Source organism: Prionailurus viverrinus, chromosome A2 (genome assembly GCF_022837055.1).
Source record: "Prionailurus viverrinus isolate Anna chromosome A2, UM_Priviv_1.0, whole genome shotgun sequence".
Lineage (NCBI taxonomy): Eukaryota > Metazoa > Chordata > Mammalia > Carnivora > Felidae > Prionailurus > Prionailurus viverrinus.
In genome coordinates this window covers 21,138,234-21,162,230 of record NC_062562.1, presented here as the reverse complement: position 1 = coordinate 21,162,230, position 23,997 = coordinate 21,138,234, and the positions used below count along the sequence as shown (strand labels likewise).

General features: G+C 40.1%; 1 protein-coding gene across 4 annotated transcripts in view; it reads left to right on the top strand.

Annotated features, from left to right (window-relative positions):
- Positions 1-1,889: 1,889 nt before the first annotated feature.
- DCP1A (decapping mRNA 1A) overlaps positions 1,890-23,997 on the top strand; it is a 74,093-nt gene continuing 51,985 nt past the window's right edge. For 2 of the 4 annotated variants that reach the window (XR_007150414.1, XM_047850440.1), the window contains exons 1-3: positions 1,890-2,087; positions 4,121-4,161; positions 6,286-6,413. Coding sequence is in view for 1 of the 4 variants with exons in the window: in XM_047850440.1 (XP_047706396.1) it covers positions 1,893-2,087; positions 4,121-4,161; positions 6,286-6,413 (364 nt within the window). In the remaining 3 variants the exon portion in view is untranslated. Of the gene's footprint in view, positions 2,088-4,120; positions 4,162-4,557; positions 4,697-6,285; positions 6,414-23,997 lie in introns of all 4 variants that reach the window. The other 2 variants (XM_047850442.1, XM_047850441.1) reach the window with 2 other exon arrangements.

The following is a 23,997-nucleotide window of genomic DNA, read 5'->3' as shown; positions in this document are numbered from 1 at the left end:
ACACCTTCCCTAGCTCACCATTAGACTGTAAAATGAAAGGAAGCCCTTGCCTTTCTTCTCTGGTGAACTCCTACTCACCCTGGAGCACTAATGCAAACATCATTAGGCTCCTCCACGAAGCCTTCCTAGACTTTCCTGACCAGATGGAGTGAAATCCTCTGGGTTTCAAGAGCAACATCTCTAGCCTGGTCCCAGTTTCCTTACATTGTCCAACTTGTTTCTCCCGGAGCCAGGAAGTCTTAAACAGTCTTTAAAGCTCCCGAGGGGCTACCAGTGAAAAGGGAAAGGGTTAACATTAGGCAGAGAGAGATAAAGGACCTTCAGGGAGGCAGACTGCAGCTACAAGTGGGAGGCTGAAGAAAAGGCCAGGTTTGGAAGAAAAAAAAAAAGGGATGAAGGTATTCCAGACTTACCTGGGCTAGGTGCCATGCATGCAGTCTCACAAACTTTCTGATAAGGTCCCAATAAGAAGTCAGGGACAAAATTCTTCAGCAGCTACCCAGCCGGGACACATCTCACTCTTTAGAGCGTTATACTTTCCCTCAAACTATCGCTTCGCTGTTTCCACAAGATTCATTCGACTCCGTGAGACAAAGACCAGCGTCTCCCCGACCCTCCTGTGACACCAACTCACACCTAAAAGTTCCAGATACTTAAGGAACAGTGAATGACTGACACGCTTCCTGTCTGCCTTTGCACACGCTTCTCACGTGATACTGCAAAGAATGTAAGACATGAAGTCTCTTCCCATTCACAAATGTAAAATCATAAATACAAATATTACAGGGCTTTTTTTTTAAGTTTATTTATTTTGAGTACGAGTGTGAGTGGGGTAAGGGGGGGGAGAGAGAGAGAGAGAGGAGAGAGAGAGAGAGAGAGAGAGAGAGAGAGAGAGAGAGAGAGAACGTCCCAAGCAGGCTCCATGCTGTCAGCCCAGGGCCCCACCGCCGTTTGAGGAAACATGAGATCATGACCTGAGCTGAAATCAAGAGTCGAGGCTTAACTGAGCCACCCATGCACCCCGGGGTTTTGTTGTTGTTGTTGTTGTTTTTCCTTTCAAAAATTCAATTCCATTGGGGTATCTGTTCAATGTAAGAAAAAAAAATTTTTAAACAAGTTGAGTGGTGTGAACAGAGCTCCGTACAGTCTCCGTTATTTGTTTTGCTCTTTAGCTAGTACCTGGCTCTTCAACATGTGTTAAAATGCCCAACAGATGTTTGCTAAAATAATGTATTATCTTTATCTTTTTAAAGCTTTAATCGATATAGGACAAACCCAGGCCTTCGTGCTCTCCTCCAAGACCGGATGGAAGGAGTTACATGAGACCAAGACGAGGAAAATGAGCAAAAGTGAATTGCACAAGACATTCCTGTGTAGTTACAGGAGGCTTAGTTTGGCTTTTCTCAAAATTTTCCTACAGAAAAACACCAAATTGCTGGCGATAGTGATCCAGTGAGATCCAAGACCTGGGGCGACTTTCAGGGTACCGCCCTCCCTGCTCCCAGCTTCTCGGTGCTTTCCCCCCACGACCTGTGGAGTGCCGCACAGGCACAGCCGGCTTTTCGTTCCGCGGCCCGGCCTGCGCGTCCTCAAGCGCAGGCTGCCCCCGCGTCGGCCTGCTGCCTCGTCCGGCAGGAGCCCGAAGAAAGCTCGAGGGCAGCCTCGATCCCGCCGACAGGACATTTTAACCCGAGTATAGGATGCGCCTGCGCCCCCGCCGGCAAGCTCGGCCGCCAAAGACACGCCGGACCCTAGGAGCCCGACGGTCCCGGAACCCAGCGCCCGGGCCGTGGACACAGCGGAGCATAATAGCTGTAGTACCGCCCCACCGCGAGGCCCGGAGGAGAAGCGGAAGTTGAGGGTGCTGACGCAGCTGGGGGAACCTTGCCTGGATGGCACCATCCTGCCCGCGACTCCGCCCCCGCTGGAGGGGCTCGGCTCCGGAATTCAAGATGGAGTCGCTGAGCCGAGCTGGGCAGGAGATGAGCCTTGCGGCCCTGAAGCAGCACGACCCCTACATCACCAGCATCGCAGACCTCACGGGCCAGGTCGCTCTGTACACCTTCTGCCCCAAGGCCAACCAGTGGGTGAGTGCGGCCAGGCCGCTGAGGTCGCCCGCCCGGCCACCGCCTCTTAAAGGGACCGCGCGGACTGTCCTGGGTTGGGGACGATTCCGGAGGCCAGGGCGGCAGAGGAGAGGCCAGGGACTGGAGAAGAGACAGGCCGGTCCCTGAAAGGTGTCAGGGGCTTCGAGGATTGGGAGAGAGGAGCGAGAGAAGTAGGCCCAAGACGTCCCGAGGGAAAAGCCGATAGAGGGGAGGATTGCGGGAGGATCAGTCCCATAGGGTCGGGTCCGGGGACATGGGCGATCTGCCTTCTTTGCAGATGTGTTGGAGGATGAGAACGGTGGGGTCAGAAAGATACCTGAAAGATTGCGTTTGAAGCTGTGAGGGTTATTAGGTAAAGTACATATACATAATCTATAAACACCCGTGCTCTCCCCCAACAAGCACGTAAATAAGAGCCCCCTTCATAGAGGTCATTTGGATTTAAAGCTTGAAATCCAATTAGTTTCAATTCTTGGAAGGGAGGTGGTGGGGATAAATCCGGCTTTTATCTAACTGCACTCTGTTTCCAGAGTTTTGGAAAAGATTTCAAGGCACTTAGGAAAAGGGCTTCCATGTTAATTGGATTCCCTTGAAACCTTTGGAAAAGAGACCCTGTAAATGTGTTTCGTTCCAGCTGTGCTGCTGGTGATGTCACCTCTGAATGCTCCCTTCAGACTAAGTACTTTTTGGCTTTTTTTGCACGGGAGGGGGTCTGAAAAGTTACATTCAATCTGTTCTCTGACTTGTGAACCCCTGTTTAAAAGTAATATAATTTCCAGTTTCTAGTAATTGACCCTCAGTAATTTGCTCATTCAGCTTTAGGCTTTACATTTGTCAAATAATCTGTAAATGTTTGTTGGATTGAGTTCATAAATGACTAATGTTCACATTTCAGTAAGAAATGAAATGCTTATACTAACAAAGCTCTGAAATATTATTGTAATATATTCTTTGAGGTATAAAACAGAAACATAGGTTATATTTAATCAATAATTTTGTAAGAATGATTTGACATTTATAAACACTTAATTCAGATGAAGAAAGTGTTCAGAATCCTCTTGCTTTACTTTATCTTCTTTCCTTTACCTCCTGGAAGAGAAGGAGATACGGAAAGTCAAAAAGAACAAAATTATAGAATTTTTTTTTTTTTTAGTGTAGCTGTTTTAGACATTGCCTTAGTTTGAATTGTTCTGAATCATTTTACTTTATTTGGTCTGCATATAAATTTGTGAGCTGTGAATTAGAGACAAATGGTGAAGACTTGGGGGCAGGAACTTATGACTAACAAGCTTTTATTTCTAGTTTTTCACGGATTTTCAGTGTTGTGGAATTTTAATTGTGGAGTCCTGCTTTACATATGAAATGCAAGCCATAGTCTGAATTGAAAAATAAGCTGCCGTTATTCATTCATTTGGATAATGGCACATAGAACATAAGCAAAACTTTTTCTTTGTTATTTTACAATGAGTTGTAACTTCTCACAAACTATGTTGCTTCAATGAACCAAAGATAAAATTAAAACTATCATCAATGTTTTGGGGCACCTGTTAAGCGTCCAATGGTTTCAGTTCAGGTCATGATCTCGTGGTCTATGAGTTTGAGCCCGGAGTCAGGCTCTGTGCTGACAGCTCAGAGCCTGGAGCCTGCTTCCGATTCTGTGTCTCCCTCTCTCTCTGCTTCTCCCCCATTTGCTTGCTCTCTCTCTCTCTCTCTCAAAAATAAATAAACATTAAAAATTTTTTTTTAATTTTAAAAAGAAAAATGTTGCAGATAATAGACATGTTGCTGTATTGAACATTGTGTATACATTAGTATGCATTAATAGCATAGAAAGGATAAGAAAGAAACTGGTAACAGTAGTTTGTGGAGTAAAAGAGTTATTTGACCTGTTCCAAAGTGAGTAATTTTAAAATAAATAAGCTCATTTTAAACATGAATTATTTCTTCTCCATTAGGACCATTTGGGGTTGAAGTATGGGGGAAAAAACTAATTGACTCATTGTCTATTATAGGAGAAGACTGATATAGAAGGGACCTTATTTGTATATCGAAGGTAAGCTTTTTAAAAAAATGATACATGTCTATTTTTAATCTAATGGTGAATAGTGTCCTATAAAGTTCAGCGTTGTTGTACGTTTGTCTTTGGAACCTTCCTGCTTGTCCCTATTCATCCATTTGTAGCTGTGAGATTCTAACCAAGTTATGTCCCTTCTTTGAGCCTTCCTATGATTCAGAGCTAGTAATGTGTAATTTTAGCTTGAGAGTCATTTAGAAAGCCTGGATTACTCAGTTGCACACTTTATATTTTCAACTTTTCTGAGAGGTCATTATGTAAAATAGGATTGGTTTACAAACTACAGCTTTTGTTTTATTAGGCAACTTTTGTGTCCTAACTGTAACTGACAGGAAAGGATAGTCATGAGTCCTTATTTTTCTGGATCTCCCTTAGGTCTTGCTCTGACTGGGGCAGGTTCCTTCCCATGGTTTCTAAAGCAGAGGGATTCAGCAGGAATTATTACTGACATCTGGTCCTCCCCACCTTTTTGTATTAGGAGTTATCTTTTAAGGATTGCCTTTCTCCATTGATGGTAATTAACAAGAATTTGTCAAATATTCTCTAAATTCTGGTGTATGGCTTTGAGATCTTGTCCAAATACACTGCTTTTTTTTTCCTTTGTATGTAAGTGCTTTGATATTACATATTAACTATAGCAGCTCTTTAGTCTTTGCCACTTTGTTCCCTGCCCTTCATCTTTCTCCTTTAAAAAAAAAAAAAAAAAAAAAAGGCCTTTATCCTTCACCTACTTCATTATTCTTTATTACCTATGTAAATCTCTAGAAACTCATTGTAGTTAGAGCCTCGGTATCTATGATATTTGGAAAGTACTTTCCTGGCCTTACTGTTACAGAATAGTACAGATTCACTGTAGAAAATATGAAGTTTCGTATAATAAATAGTTTGGTTTAATAATATTCATAGAGGCTTACACAGTGTTGATCCTAACAAAAGGAAACCAATGAAACTATTTGGGAAATGTGAGAATATTTTATGTGCCTTGGATTAAGGTCTGCCACAGTGTCAGAATATCACTTTGCAGAGACCTTAGTCTAGAAGAAGCCTGGATTTGGAGTCAGAAAACCTAAAGCTGAATTCTAGTCACATTATTTGTGTGACTTTGGACAAAAGCCTTAATCATTCTGAGTTTATTTCCTAATCTGTAGAGTAGTATTCTAAAATCTCTCCCATGTACACAGAGAAATGAATGAGAAACTGTGAAATGTTGTATATATGTGAGGAGTGTCTAAAGGGTCATGTACTGACTCACCCTGATAGGAGAACCAAGGACATTTGTTATTATAGGATTCGAGGCATTTTCTGTCTAACTCAGGAGAACTGTGGAAAGACCTGTTTGGTGTAAGAAACAATCATGATTGTTATGGTTGACAGTCTATACTAAAACCAAGTCTGTACCGTATTTAAAATAAGTGATATTTTTGTTGAGCGAATGTTTATTAAACATCTACTGGCTATCTATCTATCTTGGGATACAACTGCAAAAAAACAAGACAAGAACCCTATTTGTGTGGAGTTTATATTCTAGTGGAGAAAGACAGTAAATATAAAAAATAATAAGTGGTATGGGAAAAAAGAGGTGGGCTGGAGGTATTGAACTTGAGAGCAGGCTGGGAACCTGAGAAAGAGTAGTTCTTAGGTAAGTGTCCCTGAGAAAGTGGTATTTGAGGAGAAGCTTGCAGGGGGTGAGATAACTAGATTCGGGACGAGTGTTCCAGGCAAGGGTCTTTAGGTAGAAGTGCTCTCCTGTAGGGAAAGTGAAGAGCTCGGTGTGGCTGGAGCAAGAGAACAAGGGAGGAGGCAGAGGAGAGGAAGGCAAGGAGGACACATACGAGCCAAGGCCCTGGTGGCCTTAGCAAGGCCATCGGCCTTCGGTCTGAGGGACTAAGCCCTTGGAAACTTCTGAGAAGAGGAGGGATATGATCTGTCTTAAGGTTTTTTTTTACAATTTTAAGTGCTAACAATATTGTGTAATGCAATAATGTAGTTATTCTTTGAAATGGAAATAAAGAAGTAGATAACATTTCTGTGAATTAAACAGCGACTACAGGGTTGTTTGGTTTTTTTTGTTGTTGTTGTTGTGTTTTTTTTGTCAAATCTAAGGTCAGCCTCACCTTACCATGGTTTTACCATTGTGAATCGACTGAATATGCACAATCTGGTTGAACCAGTGAATAAAGATTTGGAATTTCAGCTCCATGAACCATTTCTTCTGTATAGAAATGCAAGCTGTAAGTATATCTGTCTTATTATGGTTCATATGTTTACAATTAAAATTGAGTGACTTTAGTTTCTATCACACTATTTTTGGATTTGCAAGTTAATAATAAAAAACATAATCTATGCTCTTATGGTTATAAATGAGTCTCTTAGTAAGATCAAGCCTTTTAAATTGAGCTTCTAAAATTGAAACAGTATACACTTTTGTATACAGTAACATTTATATTGTTTTAGTTAAATAAACTATTCCATATAATAGCATTACATTATATTCCTATTGTTTGTTTTATGAAAGTAAGTTTCACCCTTGGTTTTGGTTGTGACATTCAATTATTGGCTGTCCATGCCCCTGAACAACAGAAATAGAACTTAGTTTGAGAGATACAGGATGGGGACTGATACTGATATTTCTGTCCCTAAAGCAAGTACTATCTTTTGTCCTGGGAGTGTTATTTTTCAGTCTGTTTATTGAGTGTCTGCTGGGTCCAAATTCTGGGCCACGAGCTGTTGTACTCACTGTTAATGATACAGTAACCTACGTACGGCAGGAAAGCAGTTAAGTCAGCTGTGACTCAGATGCAAGTGGCAGCTACTCAGTTGTAGAGCGACTTCTAGAGACCTTTCAGGCATTTTACAGACTCCTCAGAATGGTTGCATACAGTCCACAAAGCTCTTTCAAGAAGTAAGATACTAAAAAGTAACCTCAATTCCTGTATTTCAGTATGGGTGTTGAAGATACGAGTGTTTGAGGGCAGAAGAAAGGCAGTTTGTTTGGCACTGAGGGTAGGTAGATCAGACCTGGTTGTGTAGCAGAGCGACTGTCACTATCATCCAAGGAGATTGCCAGAGAGAGGTTACTTCTCACTTAAAAAGGACAAGTTACTCTTTGGATTTCACTTGACTGGGCGGTAACTAGTATTGAAGGAATGTCTTCAGTGTAAAATAGAAGTAGCTCTGGAAATTAGGCAGCTTTTAATTCCCTGAGTGAGAAAGGATGTTGTTTCAGAGACAGAAGCCCCAAACTCTTCTCCACAGCTCACTTTATGTATCTGAGTGAAATAGAGTCTCTTGATTTTGCAGTGAACTATTTGTCCAGAAAGTTCCTCTCTGAGATTTAATTTCTGGGGACATACTGGAACTAATGTTAACAGCAGAATTACTTCAGATGGCAGCTTTCTTTGTGCTGAACTTTCTATTAAAGGGAAGATTCTGCAGCGAAACACAGATCCAGGTTTTGTTTTTTTTTTTTTTTTAAGGGAAATTGGCTTAATTCTGCTCCTTACTACCTGGAAACTTAATCTAGCTATTGCTTCTAACAAAAGTTTGAAAGTAGTCTGGAAAATTATCAGAGACCCATGGATTTCATAACTATTTAGCATAAGCCTAATGTGAATCATAGTATTTCTTTCACAAGCAAAGGTTCCTGTGGAGTTGAAAGTGCAACATAGCACAAATAGAATTAAATCACGATTAACCAGAATTTCACTAGTCAGAGCCTCGGTTATCTGGAAAGGTAGATCAGACTTTTTTTGTGCACATCTAGCAGATACCTGGAGTACAACCTGATGTCACCATAAAAATGTGCTGTAACTTTAACCCCACTATAGTATCCTAGATTAATTTGTTGTGATGGTAAGAATTTAAATCGTCAGGAGTGTTTATTACGTTAATTAGAATATTCTCAAGCAGAAAGGTACACTAATGCATTTTATTCTAGAAAGATTTTCAACAAGAAGTTGAAACAAAGGTTTCCTTAGTTGAACAGAAAACTCACTTAACCGAAGTTGTCCAGTTCCCCAGTTAGTTGAGGCACTGAATTATTTTCTAAGGGCTGTATGGTTTCTGGTATTGCTAATTAGAAATGCAAGAGCACATCAGCTTGTTTTCAGACTAGAGAAAGGCCTGAAAAGGTCAAGTACAACTCTGTGGGTGTATTAGAAACAGTCTACAAGAGGAGCTCAGGGAAGGTATTTAAAGGAACAGCTGTATCAGGGAGAAGTGACAAGGCAGGGTGAAGTGATTCTGGGAGTGTGATGGCCTCTCTTGGGTCTATGTTTTGTCTACCTAGTCTCAAATGTGGAAAATAGTCTTGTCAAGGCTGCAAGCTATTGAGTTGTTAAGGGATTTGTTCTTTAAACAAAAAGTTAATTAGTGTCTGATTGTGTATACAGGTAATTATACCTGATTCTGTGGCTGCTCTTCTGTCATTGTCTTGTGGGAAATATCACTAAAACACTGACCCGTTTCACTCGTTATACCTTCAGATCCAGCTTCTTTCACTCATGTCAGTTTTTGGAGTTACTAGAAAACTGAGCTCTCGTTTTTCCCAGTTCTAAATAAATTGTTTTGTTTTATTTTATTTTTTAGTTTTGATTTATACAACACCCCACCCCCACCCCCACAAGGAAAAGGTAAAATCTTGCAGAGAAAATGCCTACACTAGCCAAGGGCTTAGGTTGGTGATTCTGTTGAATATTCTGGAAGTAGTATATTCTATACTTATCAAAGGGCCTTTTGGCAGTCATGAGACCCCTATGAGGCTGTGGCGAGGGTTGGGAAGACTGCAGATTCTGTAATTGATTAAGCAAAGGTGTAGTTCCTAACACCTTATTTCTGACTTATAGTGAGGAGACAAGAGTCCCAGAGAAGTTAGGAAACTTGCTCAAGAGTTGCAAGTTTGTAAGTGACATAGGCAGAATTCAGATCATCAAAGCCCGTGTTCTTTCTGGATGGCTGCAACAATAAAATTACTTAACTTCATCAATCCACGTTCTAGAGCAAGGCTGTCAACTAGAACTCTAATAATGGGAATGAATAATGGAAATGCTCTGTATCCGTCCTATCCCATAGAGCAGCCACCAGCTACCTGTGACTACTGTTGAGCATTCAAAGTGTGGCTGGTGCTACCAAGACATTTTCTTTTCCTTTTTAATGTATTTAATTTAACCAATTTGTATGTAAGTAATCATATGTGGCTAGCGGCTACCATAATGGACAGAAGAGATGTAAACCATGAACCCATGCTCCAAACACACCCTTTTGTTGTGCCATATCTGAATTTGGATTAGATTTTTATGCCTCTCATTTAGTCATTCTTTTTTAAAATTTATAAGTGATTCCTAGATACAAAGGCTGCAGAAGATATCCCTGAGGGTGGTTTTGCCATGGTAACACTCTTTTGGCATGAAATTTAATTTTCGGAAAAGAATTCTATTCTAGGCTTTGCCATTTTCGGGCTGTAACCTTGAATAAATCATGTAAACCACTGATCTGACCTGCTTATCTTAAAAGAGCATCATATACATGAAGGTATTTTGTCAGGCACTTATAAATATAAAATATTATAGACTGTGTCTCCATCTTGGACCCAAGCCAAGTGATCTTTTTAAAAAGTGGAAGAGTTGTAGGGATTTTAACATTATCCAGGTTCTCTTATAACCCAGGCCCGTGGTGTCCTTCTTCACATCCATTCTAACTAGCACCAGGACAAGCTGGAGACTCTGTTTGTCTTTATAGATACTATTTTCGGGTGTTATAGGGGCCATTACCAGACAGCCTGAGGTATGATAAGTTGAAAATCTATACATGTTAAAAATGAGAAATATTAGAACGTACAAATTTTTTAAAGCTCTCAACAGAAGCATTTCTGGTCAGTGGGTCACAGTGTTCATTTTGATCAGTATACTGGAACTCAAAGCACCCTCCTGTCTAAAACTTGGGATTGAGGTAGGTGTTTTATTTGTGGACACCTCTTCCTAAAAAACACTAATGATAGTTTGGTTTTTTTTTTAGTTTTTTTTAATGTTTATATATTTTTGAGAAAGAGAATGACAGAGCGTGAGCAAGGGAGGGACAAAGAGAGAGAGACACAGAATCCAAAGCAGGCTCCAGGCTCTGAGCTGTCAGCACAGAGCCCGACGTGGGGCTCGAACTCACAAAGTGTAAGATCATGACCTGAACCAAAGTCAGACGCTTAACTGACTGAGCACCCAGATGCCCCCAAAACATTGATGATAGTTTTAATTTTATTTTTGATTGGTTGAAGAAACATAGTTTTTTTGCTGTGTAAATATGCGTTACTACTGATCTGCTGATCTTCTGTTCTCATTTGTAAAGAGAATCCATGTTACCAACTGTATTATAAAACTATTCTTTGGAGACTCTGAACTTCCAGGAGTTCCATGGCAGAGGCACATCAAAGTAAATCTCCTTCAACTCCTGTCCAGCAGTATCATGACAGAAAACCTTCCTCCTACAAACATTTAGAATTGCTGTATAAAATATTAAATGCATAGCTTAGGCAAAAAGAGAATAGGGGACATTTCAGTGGCCAGCATCAGAGTGAGAGCTGAGGGCTGAAGTGAGGAGCTTATAAATTGACACTGGCTGCCAGCTGTTAGAGCTTCTTATGTATGGAGCTCTCCTTCAGTAAGGACCCCATTACAGTGATCCGGGGCCAGGAGACAAGGCCATGAACTCTCACAGGTGGAGAGGTGGAGCTGAGATACCTTTATATACATACAGCCAGGTCCCCTAATGCGCTACATATTAATGAATCAGAAAGATAGTCCACCAACCAAAGAGGAGGACAAAGCAAGTTTATCTATCTCAGTATGGGCGGTGGTTAGAGGGAAAATGTCTCCCCCTGAAAATTGTGGCCATGAGCCTTCTCTCATACAGGATTTGGGGTTCAGGTTATACCATTCATTTGGTATAATTTCTTACCCAGGCCAAAAACTAACATAAAAATTGATCCTCAGCTGGTGAGTACCCTAGGACACCTGGTAAAAGCAAATGCAAAATTCTTCTAGAGGGACAACCAGATTGCCCGGGGAGCTCATTGATAAGCCTCCTGGTCTAAAATTACTAACAAGGAGTAATTATCTACAAGGAGATAATTCACAAGGAGTGTGAATTATCTACAGGGAGATAGTTCATAATCAGTGAAAGGTAGAACACAACAAACAGGATTAGCCAAACCTTCTCAGGAACTTTAATTAATGAAATGATCAGAGACGTTAATGGATGTAAATGTCACATGTATAAAATAAAGTGACAGGTAGCTTTGAAAAATAACCAAGTCGAATTCCTAGAACTTAAAATTTTAATTATTGAAATAAACTCTGCCTGGACTCAGCAGTTAATTTGTAACAACAGAAAAGAGAATTGAAGAATAGAAAAGGACATCTGAGGGAATTCTCCAGAATTCATCCAAAAAATGAAAAGAAATGGAAAATGGGACCAAGAGCATAGGCTTGGAAAGTCTAGCATGTAACAGAGAAGAATTTCAGAATATAAAATAGGTTTAAGAGAGACAGTATCTGAAGAGATTACAACTAAGAATTTTCTAGAATCCTTGAAAGACATGAACCTCAGATTTAGGCAGTAAAATAAGGCACCAAGCATAGTAAGTAGAAATACACAAAAAGAAGCAACCAAAGGCTACTTGAGACTAATTACTTACAAAGAGCACCAGTTAGACTGACAGCATATTTAGTTGCAGCTCCTGAGTTCGGAAGACAAAGGAATAATGTTTTCAGAGTACTGAGGAAAAAACAACCCACACTTCAGTAGTTCAGGAGAACAAAATAAAGACATTTTTCAACAAAAACGGAACTTTTGCCTCCAGCGGCCCCTTTCTGAAGGTGCATCTAAAGCAGTGCTGCCTGGTACAATAGCCACTAGCCGCACGTGGCTGTTGAGCGCTTGAAATGCTCCTAGTGCAACTGAATTCTGAATTGTATTTAATTTGGTTCAGAAATAAAATTGAGTACAGAAGAAATGAAGTTTACAAACTATAATGAGCAAAGAAAAGGAGGTGAGTCAAAGTAAGCATGGACTGTATAAAACAGTGAAATGACTGACGTGAGCAGAGGTGCTAAACAGGTGAAGCAGGATGCTGGGGAGGCTCAGTCGGTTAATACCCGACTCTTAACTTTTGGCTCAGGTCATGATCTTGCAGTCATGAGATCAAGCCCACCTTGGGCTCTGCGCAGACAGCAGGAAGCCTACTTGGGATTCTCTCCTCTGTCTCATTCTGTCCCTCCCCTGCTTGCGTGTTTTCTCTCTCTCTCCCTCCCTCTCTCTCTCTCTCTCTCTCAAAATAAATAAATATTTTTTTAAAAAGGTGAAGCAAAAATACTAGACACTAATAGCTTAAGGTAAAAGCTCTTCAAACCTAAAGCATCCCACGACTCAAGTAAGAATAGATAAATTGATTAACCATAGACTTAAATCAAGCTGTTTGTGTTCAAATGATTCAGGGTAACCACTGCAAAACAAACAGGATGTCTTTTAAACCAGTGCAAACCAGGATGGGGAAAGAAGTGAATGAACACCATGGGAAATAGAGAGCCCAACATAAAATGACATAAATAAATCAGTAACTAGAACAAAATGTTAAGTGAACTAAACTTGCCAGTTCAAAAAGATTGTAGGACAGGATGAAGATACAGAATTTGTGAGTAAGGCTGTTTTCAAAAAACTTAAAACTCAAAACCTGGAAAGATTGAAAGTAAGGGGATGGAATGCAATCTATCAGGCAACTGTTAACCGAACAGAGCTGCTGCAGCTGTGCTAATCATACCTGATAGACTTCAGATGAAAAACATCAGGGGCTAAAGTTGCCACATAATGAGAAGAGGAATGAATTACCTAGAAGATAAAACTACCCCATATGGGATATCCCATATCCCATACGTATACCTAGTATATGCCAGAAATACATATCAAATGTTAAAAATCCATAATCATAGGGGGAGATTTTAACAGGCCACCTCAGTAATTGACAGATAAAGCAGATGGTTGTGAGTTACGGAAACAGTACAGTTAAACTTGATCTACCGGGCATATAAAGAACCCTGCCTGCTTCCAGCAATTCGAGAATTTGCATTTTTTTCAAATACATATTAGAATTTTATAAAAAAAACCATATGTAGGCCACCCAGCCCAAGAAGTTAAGAAAAAAGAGAAATCTGGGTTAAGTTGGAGGAAAATACAGATGAGTAGCAATTAACTGCAGAACAAAGAAATTTCACTAGAAGGATAGAACGAAATCAACAGCAAAAACTCTCCCCCATAACCTGATTGATCCAACAACAACAAAAAGAGTGGGGATGGGGACAGATCGGGCAATATTAGGAATAATCAATATATTTTTTATATATTGCAACTAAATGTAGGGAACACGTTTTTTTTAAAAACAAGAAATCGCTATGAAAAACTTTCTGCCTGTATGTTTAAGACTTAGATTGTATGGTTTCTTAGAAGAAGCATAGTATAACAAAACTTATTCAGGAATAAAGAGATCTGAATACACTCAGAAACAATAAAATGTTGGGTCAGTAGTTTAAAATCTTTCCCATCACATCTAAATAAAATGCTAAGAAGAATGTCGTATTCAGTAAGTGGTACGAGGACATTTACTCTCCCATTTAGAGACTGGCCTCTGAAAAGCAGATACAGGATCTGTACATTTCTGATCTTCTCACAGGACACTTATCTCGACAGTCCACTGTTCTCCAGTGAGGAGATCATGATTCTATTACCCACTATTCCTTCAGCAAGCATTTGGCAAGCCCCTGCTACACCCAACTTAGCTTACTACTCTGTTTCTTCTAGAAAACGCTTTCCCTAAGACCAGTGTCAGGAGTCCTTTGATTTCCACTTCCGTGGAAATTTAATTTTGGAATGCCCCAAGACTATTTTCTGTAAACAGGGTTCTGAGCAATTTTTTTTTAATCCAAAATTTGGTATTATATGAATCAACAAAAAAGTAAAAGTAAGCAAAATTGGTTTTTCTCTTTGTTACAGCAAGACAGTCTCCATCGTAACTTGGTTCATTGAAAACATTAAAGTAAAGGTTTGTGGTCCCAATAAGCTCTATAAAGTCAATTCTGGCATTCAGTGATTTCCTTTTGCAAAAACTATTTCAGTATTGTCTTTTACTCTGTTTTTAAACTAACAAGCTGATTATTTAACTCAGACGTACACCTTAATACAGTGATACTTAATGAACATCTGTCATTTACCAAGCACTTTACCAAGCGCTATATATACCATTTCGATTAAAACTATAAGGTACCTTTAAAGAATTTTAGTTATTTTTTTAATCCTTAGGTTCTGTTGCATTTTCTTAGAAAAATTATAAACAAGAAGTCATTAAAATGTGTTAGAACTCTACCTTTCTGAAAGGGTCAGGATTCTTAATGAAATATGTTACTATATCAATCCCAGTGCTATGACTATTACTCCTAAAACAGCTCTGTTAATTAATGGTAAAACTTAATGATTTAAAATCTGTGATTAGAAATATCAGCTATAAATTTTAATGATTAGGCTAGTACTAGTGAAAATCTGATCCACCAGAGACTGTGGAGGAATTTACATGTTCAGGGTTTTTTCCTGGTTATTTTTAGCAGCAACACTGATCCATTAATGAGAAGAAATACACAGTCTAGATTTTGTCTTCTCAGACCTAACTGTATTCCTTCCTTAGACCAATGTATGATGGTGGTTTTAGCCAAAAAAAAAAAAAAAAAAGATTATTTTACTTTATGTGTATGTTAGACTTTGCATTTTTTTTTTTTACTGAAAGATAAACAAGGACAGTTATTCACGTTTCCTGCATCCAACACCTCAGGGCATGGATCTCCCACTGAATGACACTTTTCATTTTTTTAAATGTTTTCTATAATCCAAAAGCACTTTTGGAAAAATGAGCAAAGTATGTTGCCCTGTAACCTGCGTAACGACAACAAATCACTGTAACAAGCAAGTGAAAATAAAAACGTTATTGCTATTGAATATTTTTAAGAACTTACCTCCAAAAGTCTGTGAGAAGTACCTCTTTGTTTCCGCTTCACTTACAACTTTTCCTTTATATCGGGCATCAGTCTCTTGATAGAGAGCATTTTTAATTAAAATTAGATCACTAGAAAAGGCAGGGAGATTCATTTCCATAGTGTTGAAAATACAGCTGCCAAATGGAAAGTTTTAGTAGAAGAAACACTGTAATGTGTACTTTTTTTTTTTTTTTTTTTTGTCTCTGCTTGCCCTTTCTCAGTTCAAGGGCAAGACTCAGAACAGTAGAGATGGTAGGTGGCTCCTGGCATTTGCACAGATCTTCAGACTCCCAAGCACAGTGCAGGAAATGTCCTTGCAAGAGAAGTTTACAATTTGTCAGGTCAAAAAATGTGACTTCTACCTCCAGACTGAAAGAGGAATTTATAAACAATTCTAAAAGCTCCACAGTCCATTCCCTGTGATCTTTGAATGCAGCACAGTGCTTCTCTAGCAGCCTGAAGAAAGGCAGGCGGTGTTCGCCATCTGCAGCAGCAGTGCTGTGGTTGGTGTGATTCCGTAATCAGTGGAGGAGAAAGGACCTGTGGCAAGTGCATTAATCTGGCCTTCTGGACAAAGATAAGGAAAGAGCCTTGCTGTTGCCACGTTAGTAGGTTGAGGAGGTAGAAACACCATGAAAACATAGAGTGTAACTGAGACCCCAAGGCTGACCTGGTGACGCTGTCAGGTCAGACATTCCAAATGTCTCTGTTGCTCTCTCTGTTGCAGCCACTGTTTGGTGTTCTAATAGAGCCTGTAGTGTTCCAGTGGAGTCTCTAGTAGGGCCTCTGCCAAGTACCTTCTGGTTAACTTTGTAAGTCCGTGAACATTTCAGAATTTCCAAAGCAGATTCATTTAGTGTATCTCACTAAGTACTGGCTTTTTGCCCCCCTAAAGTAGAGTTGTCAGGTAAAATGCAATTTTATCTTTGTTTTTTATTGTGGTATTACCATAATTATAAATATTTTAAAAGTTAACCATGCATGCACCATTTATCTCTTTTAGATAATTAATAGTTTCTCTTCTGAGAACTCGCAAAGAAAAGCAACAGTTACTTATAGCTAAGTGGCAGAAATGTGTTCTTTATATGTATGTATACAGGTTTTCACCTCTTGCTTACAAAGTGAAGTTCATTGTGGAGGTAAAAATTGAAACAGGGGTGCCTGGGTGGCTCAGTCGGTTGGGCGTCTGACTTCAGGTCGGGTCCGGTCATGATCTCACAGCTCGTGATCTCTCTAGCCCTGCCTTGGGCTCTCTGCTGACAGCTCAGAGCCTGGAGCTTTGAATTCTGTGGCTCCCTCGCTCTCTGCCCCTCCCCCGGTCGTGCTGTCTTTCTTTCTCTCTCTCTCTTCCTCCCTCCATCTCTCTCTCTCTCTCTCTCTCTCTCTCTCTCTCTCTCTCAAAAGTTAAAAAAAAAAATTTTGAAGCAGAGTAACCACTAGAAGATTTGAAGCCACTCTGGAGTAGGCAGAATAAACCTCAAGACCTCATGAGGTTCAGTCCCCTGGAGGGTCCAGGCAGATCTGAGCTACTTACAAAGTCACTACTTCCAGGGATGCTCGGCATTTTTTTTTTTTTTTTTAAACAGAAAGGCATGGGATAAGCATTTGCTACCATTTAAAAATGACATTTTACACAGACACCTGGATTTCTACCTTTCCTTCTTATGACAAAGTGGCGGTATGGCCATGCAGCACCTGCATCCCTGTAAGAACTGATAGTCAGGAACTCTGGGTAGGGCATGCCCCCCACAGTCTCACTGATCCCACCACAGCCTCACGGATCCCACCACACCCTGTGTCTCTTAGACTATCATGGGCATTTGCCTTACAACCCTGGTTTGGATGATCTGTTAGTAAATCGGCAGAAAAATACATATATAGCAGAGAAGTTAGGGAAAGGAGAGAAAAGAAGTTCCCTCTTTTCTCACCTACTATTTGAACTGTTTCCCAAAGCCCTAAATGTGGATTTTTGGGAGCACAGAAAACAGGAACTCAGCTCCTTGGAGGCCAGGGACCATGCTTCCCAACCTTTGTTGTCCCTTCTGATACATAAAAGTGATCATTTCTGTGTGGGACACTGGGGTGAATAGACCACTAGGGGTCGGACAGGTCCAACATTTGGCATACCCATAATCACTTGCAGCGACCCACCCCCACCACCAGGGGAAGCTCTGCCTTGGGAGCAGCAAGTACTGTGTGGCAGGAAACTCTAACAGCAGGTGTCAAGCCCTGGTGTGACTCCGCATTTTGTTTTATTTACTTAGAGCTGCCATTATTTAAGAATAGGAAGTCTGTAACTGGAAACGATCAGTTGTAATATTCTTTGGGTTTATTTTCTTAATTTCCCAAAAATGTTAGTGGTCATTTCATGTATCTGAATCCCGTACTAAGATTACAGTGTTTAAAGGGACTATGGAAGTGATATTGCCAGTAAATGGTTTCAGGCTTGATTTAATTTAGAGAGGGGCACTAAATGTGAAAATACTAAACCAAAGAGTGTGCAGAATAACATTTTAAAATTTCCTGACCTATGTCTTTAATCGGTGTTCACTAAATAGACACTGCAATTTTTTTTTTATCATTTATTTATTTTTGAGAGATAGAGACAGAGCGTGAGCAGGGGAGGAGCAGAGAGAGAGAGGGAGACACAGATCTGAAGCAGGCTCCAGGCTCTGAGCTGTCAGCACAGAGCCCGACGTGGGGCTTGAACTCCCGGACCGCAAGATTATGACCTGAGCCGAAGTCAAGACACTTAACCAACTGAGCCACCTAGGTGCCCCTAGACACTGCAATTTAATTTTTTTTTTTTAATTTTTAAAAAGTGTATTCATTTATTTCTGAGAGAGAGAGAGAGAGAGAGAGAGGGCGCGCACGGACAGAGGAGGGGCAGAGAGAGAGAGGGAGACACGGAATCCAAAGACACAGAATCCGAAGCAGGCTCCAGGCTCTGAGCTGTCAGCACACAGCCTGCATGGGGCTCAAACTCACGAACCACAAGATCCCACCTGAGCCAAAGTCCGACGCTCAATCAAGCCACCTAGGCGCCCCTGCAATTTAAATTTTAGAAAGTATACTCTCTCTTCTGTGTTTGTGTTCATTGGTGTTTTAAGATGTGTGTTCTTTGGCCATAACAGGTAAGCTGCTGAGGTAACTGAATCCCATTTACCAGCTGCATGTATGGATTCATAGCATTTTCCTGCCTGCCTGTTTGCCACCTACCACAGTTCCTGTCAAAATCCTAGGCCAGCCAGGCTGCAGCCCCACACCCTTTTTCCTGTGTTCTACTTTCCACCTCGGAGCCTTTCTCTTCTCTCTTTCCTTTAATGTCAATGTGGAGCCACCAGGCTAAAGGAAATCATCCTAAAGGATGTCCTAAAGGAAATCATCTTTCAAGGCAGGGGCATTTGCTGTTTCACTAGCCGGGGCAGGCTACTGTTTACATAATCTATTCCATTCTTACATTTATAATCAGAAGGATCTTCCTTATGTTTAAGTAAATGTTTTTGGCCATATTCAAAACACATTTTCTTGTTCTTCCTTCCTGTGTAGAGGATCTTTGTCAGTATCATCTTTAGAAATTTTATAACTCTTAACACCATTGCCAAAAAGCTTTTATCAAACCCCTTTTGTGTTTGGCACCATACTGAGAAAATCTCCAACCTCCTCAGATCCTTTTAGAAAGTAGGTCAGATCTAAATAATAAATGAATCAAAAAGACAGCATGTGCACGAGAGTGATTCCCAGCTCTGTTCTTGTGACATTTCACAGCATCTCAAGAAGTCTGAAGGGATTTTACAAAGCCTCCAAATTAATTTGGATTCTCTTGATCTTATACATGCCGTATACCATTCCAGATGAGAAGCAGAATGAGATGTAACATCAAATCATAACGGGCTGCTGGATCTGCAAACTGCGCTCTCTGGGAAAATGGAAAACTCTTGCTCCTCAGCTTTTTCAGATTTCTCAATATTGGGGCACCTGGTGGTTCAGTCGATTAAGCATCTGACTTCAGCTCAGGTCATGATCCCGCGGTTCGTGAGTTCGAGCCCCGCGTCAGGCTCTGTGCTGACAGCTCAGAGCCTGGAGCCTGCTTCGGATTCTGTGTCTTCCTCTCTCTCTGCCCCGCCCCTACTCACTGGCTCCCTGTCTCTCAAAAATAACCATTAAAAAAAATCTTTAAAATTTCTCAGTATTAAGTAATCTAATGGCTTTAATCTTTTGTTTTTCATGATTTTAAAAGAAAGATGCTGTCATTTAAAAAGCAAAGGAAACACTTAATTTTCGATATTCTTTTCTGCATTTTGATGTTTTTCATGGAAGTACAACTTAAAAGTGATTAAATATCCTACCACACTCCCTAACTCTTTGGTGACTTGCCTGTACTGCATGACTTACTTGGGACAGCTGTTAACAGCTGCAAATATGGTGGGGGGTCCAATAGATAGTTCGCTTTTGTCTTGAGAAAAGCCACTTAATAAATCAGGATGCCATCATTATTTGCCACAGCAAAATAATACTATATTGTCAAATCCTTAAATTGCTGTAGTTAATCAAGGAAAATTATGTCGGGATGTTTCAGCAAATGAATTGTTCACGGTATGTGTTGGGCCTTGGAGTGGAAGTTCTCTTGAGAGAAGAATACTTGGCTTTGGCTTGGAGACAGGTCCTCCGTGATCTGAGCTATCTGGTAACTTGTCTGTCTTTACTCACCGGTGACAGTGACAGGCTCAGGGGCAGCTCTCAGGGCTTTCTTGCCAGTTGCATGCACTGTGCATTTGATATGTTGGCAGACAGAGCTGATTCTTGGACGCGTGTCTGAACCTCTACAGGTCCACTTTTGGCAGAATCGAGTGTGACTCTTATCCCGTACCCATTAAGCTATCGTTATGGCTTCCTTATCTTTATTTCTTCTGCAAACATGCCTTTGAAAGTGTTTGGGTCTCTTTTGGCAGTTTACTTGATAATGTACAAGAGTGGAAGGCGTGTGTCTTATTTCTAAATTCTAGAGTATTTCTTTAAGGGAAGAAGAGAGGATATAAGTAAAGTTTTGTCAACGTAAGTTGATAGTTCTGCTGGGTTTATTTTGATTATCCATATGGAATTCTTTCTTAAGAGTTGGGCTTTCAACCCCCTATGAAAACATTATTAAATGCCCCTGTTCAGCCCAAAGAATGTTCTGAGCCTAATGTATTGCATATCACAAACTTTCTGATCAGTCTAAGTTACATGGGTGTGTCCATCAGAGGGAAACTGGAATCTTGTATTTGGACTCTTGTGTTTTGTGTGTTCTTTAGCCAAGGTTGGAAGAGGCATATTTAAAGAAAGATAGTTGCATGTACTTGCCATATATGGAGTCTTTTCAAAGCCCAATCTGATTACTCTATGTAGGAGCAATCCTTAGCCGCGAGGAATAGGAACATAACCAAAGATACTGCGGAAGATACTGCTTATATCTTGTCTGTAACAGAGCTTCCTCTGTGTTCCTTGTCAAAGGGATGTCAAAGCTAAATTTAATCTGTTTACTTACATGTAAAATATTCCAAGATTACTTGTTATTCATTAGACATTGATTCTGCTTGAAGCGTTGGTGGTGTTTTATAGTTCTGTGAACAGAAGAGGGGCTGTGAACCTGGATTCCAAACATGGAAAACTCTTCACATCAGGCTGCATGAAGGCTCAGAAATCAAAAGCCAACCTGGTAGTGTGGTAGTTAGTGTGCAAAGTCACCTGCAGGACACATAGCCAGACGTGGAGCCCAACAGTCAAGGACGGTTTTAGTGAAATTGAAGGGTTTCTCTACCAGAGAACAGGTTAGGAAAAAAATTCACGTTGATGATTTCATTCATAAAATGAAGCCATTCACTCACTGTATCAATGTTTTCACTCCCTTTGCAAGGACAACTGAAAAAAATCCAATTAAACTTTTATCTCTGTCAAAAAAGGAACTTTAAAGTTGTGATTGGCCATGAATGTTTTTGTAGAATATAATGACGTTAATTCAGCATGAATAAAAATTTGCCATTAAAAAGTTTTGTACACTGAAAACTATAAGACATTAATGAAGGAAGTCGAAGAAAACACAAAGAATTGGGAAAATATTTCATGCTCCTGGATTAGAAGGAGTAATATTGTTAAAATGTCTATACTGCCTTAAGCAATCTACAGATTGAGTGTATTTCGTATCAAAATTGCCATGACGTTTTTCACAGAAATAGAATAAACGATCCTAAAATTTGTATGGAACCACAAAAGACCCCAGATAGCCAAACTTGAGGATGAAGAAAAAATCCAGAGGTATCACAGACCCAGATTTCAAGATAAACTACAGAGCTGTAGTATGCAAAACAGTATGGTACTAGCACAAAAATAGACACATAGATCAGCAAAACAGAAGAGAGTACCCAGCAGTAAACCCACACATATATGGTCGAGCTAATTTCCAACAAGGGAACCAAGAATATACCATGGGGAAAAGACAGTCTGTTCAGTAAATGGTGTTGGGGAAAGCGGACAGCTACCTGCTACTATCTTATCTTACACCATACACAAAAAATAAATTCGAAATAGATTAAAGACTTGAATGTAAGACCCGATACTGTGAAACCCCTAGAGGAGAACATAGGTGGTAAGCTCCTAGACATCAGTTTTGGCAATGATTTTTTGGATTTGACACCAAAAGCAAAGGCAGAAAAAGCAAAAATAAACAAGTGAGACTATATCAGACTAAAAGCTTTTGCAGAGCAGAGGAAACCTTCAACAAAATAAAAAGGCATCCTAACAAACAAGAGAAAAATGTTTGCAAGTCATATATCTGACATGGGGCTAATATCCAAATTATATAAAGGACTCATGCGTCTCAATAGCAAAAGAACAATCTGATTAAAAAGTGGGCAGAAGATTTGAACAGACATTTTTCCAAAGAAGACATACAGATGGCCAACAGGTACATGAAAAGATGCTCCATATCACTAATATCAGGGAAATGCAAACTAAAACCACAAAGAGGGTACTCCACACATGTTAGAATGGTTCTTGTCAAAAATATAAGAAATAACAGGGACACCTGGGTGGCTCAGTCAGTTGAGCATCTGACTCTTGATTTCAGCTCAGATCATGGTATCATGGTTCGTGATATCAAGCCCGGCATCTGGCCATGCACTGACAGCACAGACCCTGCTTGGGATTCTCTGTCTTCTCTCTCTGCCCCTTCCATGCTCAAACTCTCTGTCTCTCAAAATAAATAAATAAAACTTTAAAAAAATATATAAGAAACAACAGGTGTTCGAGAGGATGTGGAGAAAAGCAAACCTTCATGCACTGTTGCTAGGACTGTAAATTGGTGCATCTACTATGGAAAACAGTATGGAGATTTCTCAAAAAATTAAAAATGAAACTACCATATGATCTGGCAATTCCACTTCTGGGTATTTATCCGAAAAAAATGAAAACACTAATTTGAAAAGATATATGCACTTCTGTGTTTATTGTAGCGTTATTTACAATAGCCAGAATGTGGATATAACCTAGGAGTCCATCAGTGGATGAATGGAAGAAGAAAATGTATATATACACAATGGAATATTATGCAGCCATTAAAAAATTGAAACCTTACGTTTTGCAACAATATAGATGGACCTTGAGGACATCATGCTAAAATGAAGTAGATCAGATAGAAAAAGATAAATATTATATGATCTCACTAATGTGTGGAATCTTTAAGGAAGAAAAAAAAAAAAAAACAGGATGCCTGGGTGGCTTAGATGGTTAAGTGTCCAACTCTTAATTTTGGCTCAGGTAATGATCTCACAGTTTGTGAGTTCGAGCCCCTCATCAGGTTCTGTGCTGATAGCGCAGAGCCTGCTTGGGATTCTTCCTCTCCCTCTATCTCTCTGCCTGTCTGTGCTCACTCTGTCTCTCTCTTTCAAAATAAATAAACTTAAAAGCTCATGGATATAAAGAACAGATCGATGGTTGCCTGAGGTGGGGAGAGGGGAGATCAAAAGGTACAAATTTCCAGTTACGAAATGAGTAAGTTATGGGGATGTAATATACAGCATGGTGACTATAATTCTATATTCTGTCATCCTTTTATTGTATGTTTTTTAACTTATTTATACTCTATGTATTAGTTTAGTCTATAAGCATAATTAAAGCTCATTAAGTTTTTGTTTTATAAAAAAAATGTGTTCTTTCATGTAATGAGGCAATGGCTGTGTGGTGTCAAGACCACTGGCCTAAGAGTGAGAGTACCTGAGTTCTAGCCACAGTGCCAAGACTGTTTTCTTCTGATTTGTAATAAGCTATTTAGCCTTTCCATAAACCTTAGTTTCCATCCATAAAAGTGCACAGTGAGACTTCTGATCCAAACAAGATGGCCTAGACTTACTTGTCTCTCCTTGCTTCTCCCTGTTAAGTACAACTATAAAACCCAGCAATAACACGAGACAATCAGTAGAACTCTGAAAGGTGGAAAGGGGAAGACTCAGAACTGGCAAAACAGCACAGCAACAGGGTCTTACAACCCTCTCACCCAACAGAAGGTGGGGACCCAGGCCTGGTATTTGCTGACCTCCAACCTAGCAACACAGGACAGGTCAGGGAGGCTCATTCCCCTCCTGGATCAAGTGGTAGTCCTGCCAACAGTATCCGGTGAGCCCAGAAAAACTGGCAGAAAGGATTAGAGGAGCCCTACTGACAATGAGTGGCCACCAGGGGGAGTGCTTTCCCTCCCTCCCACGAAGGGGAGGGAGGG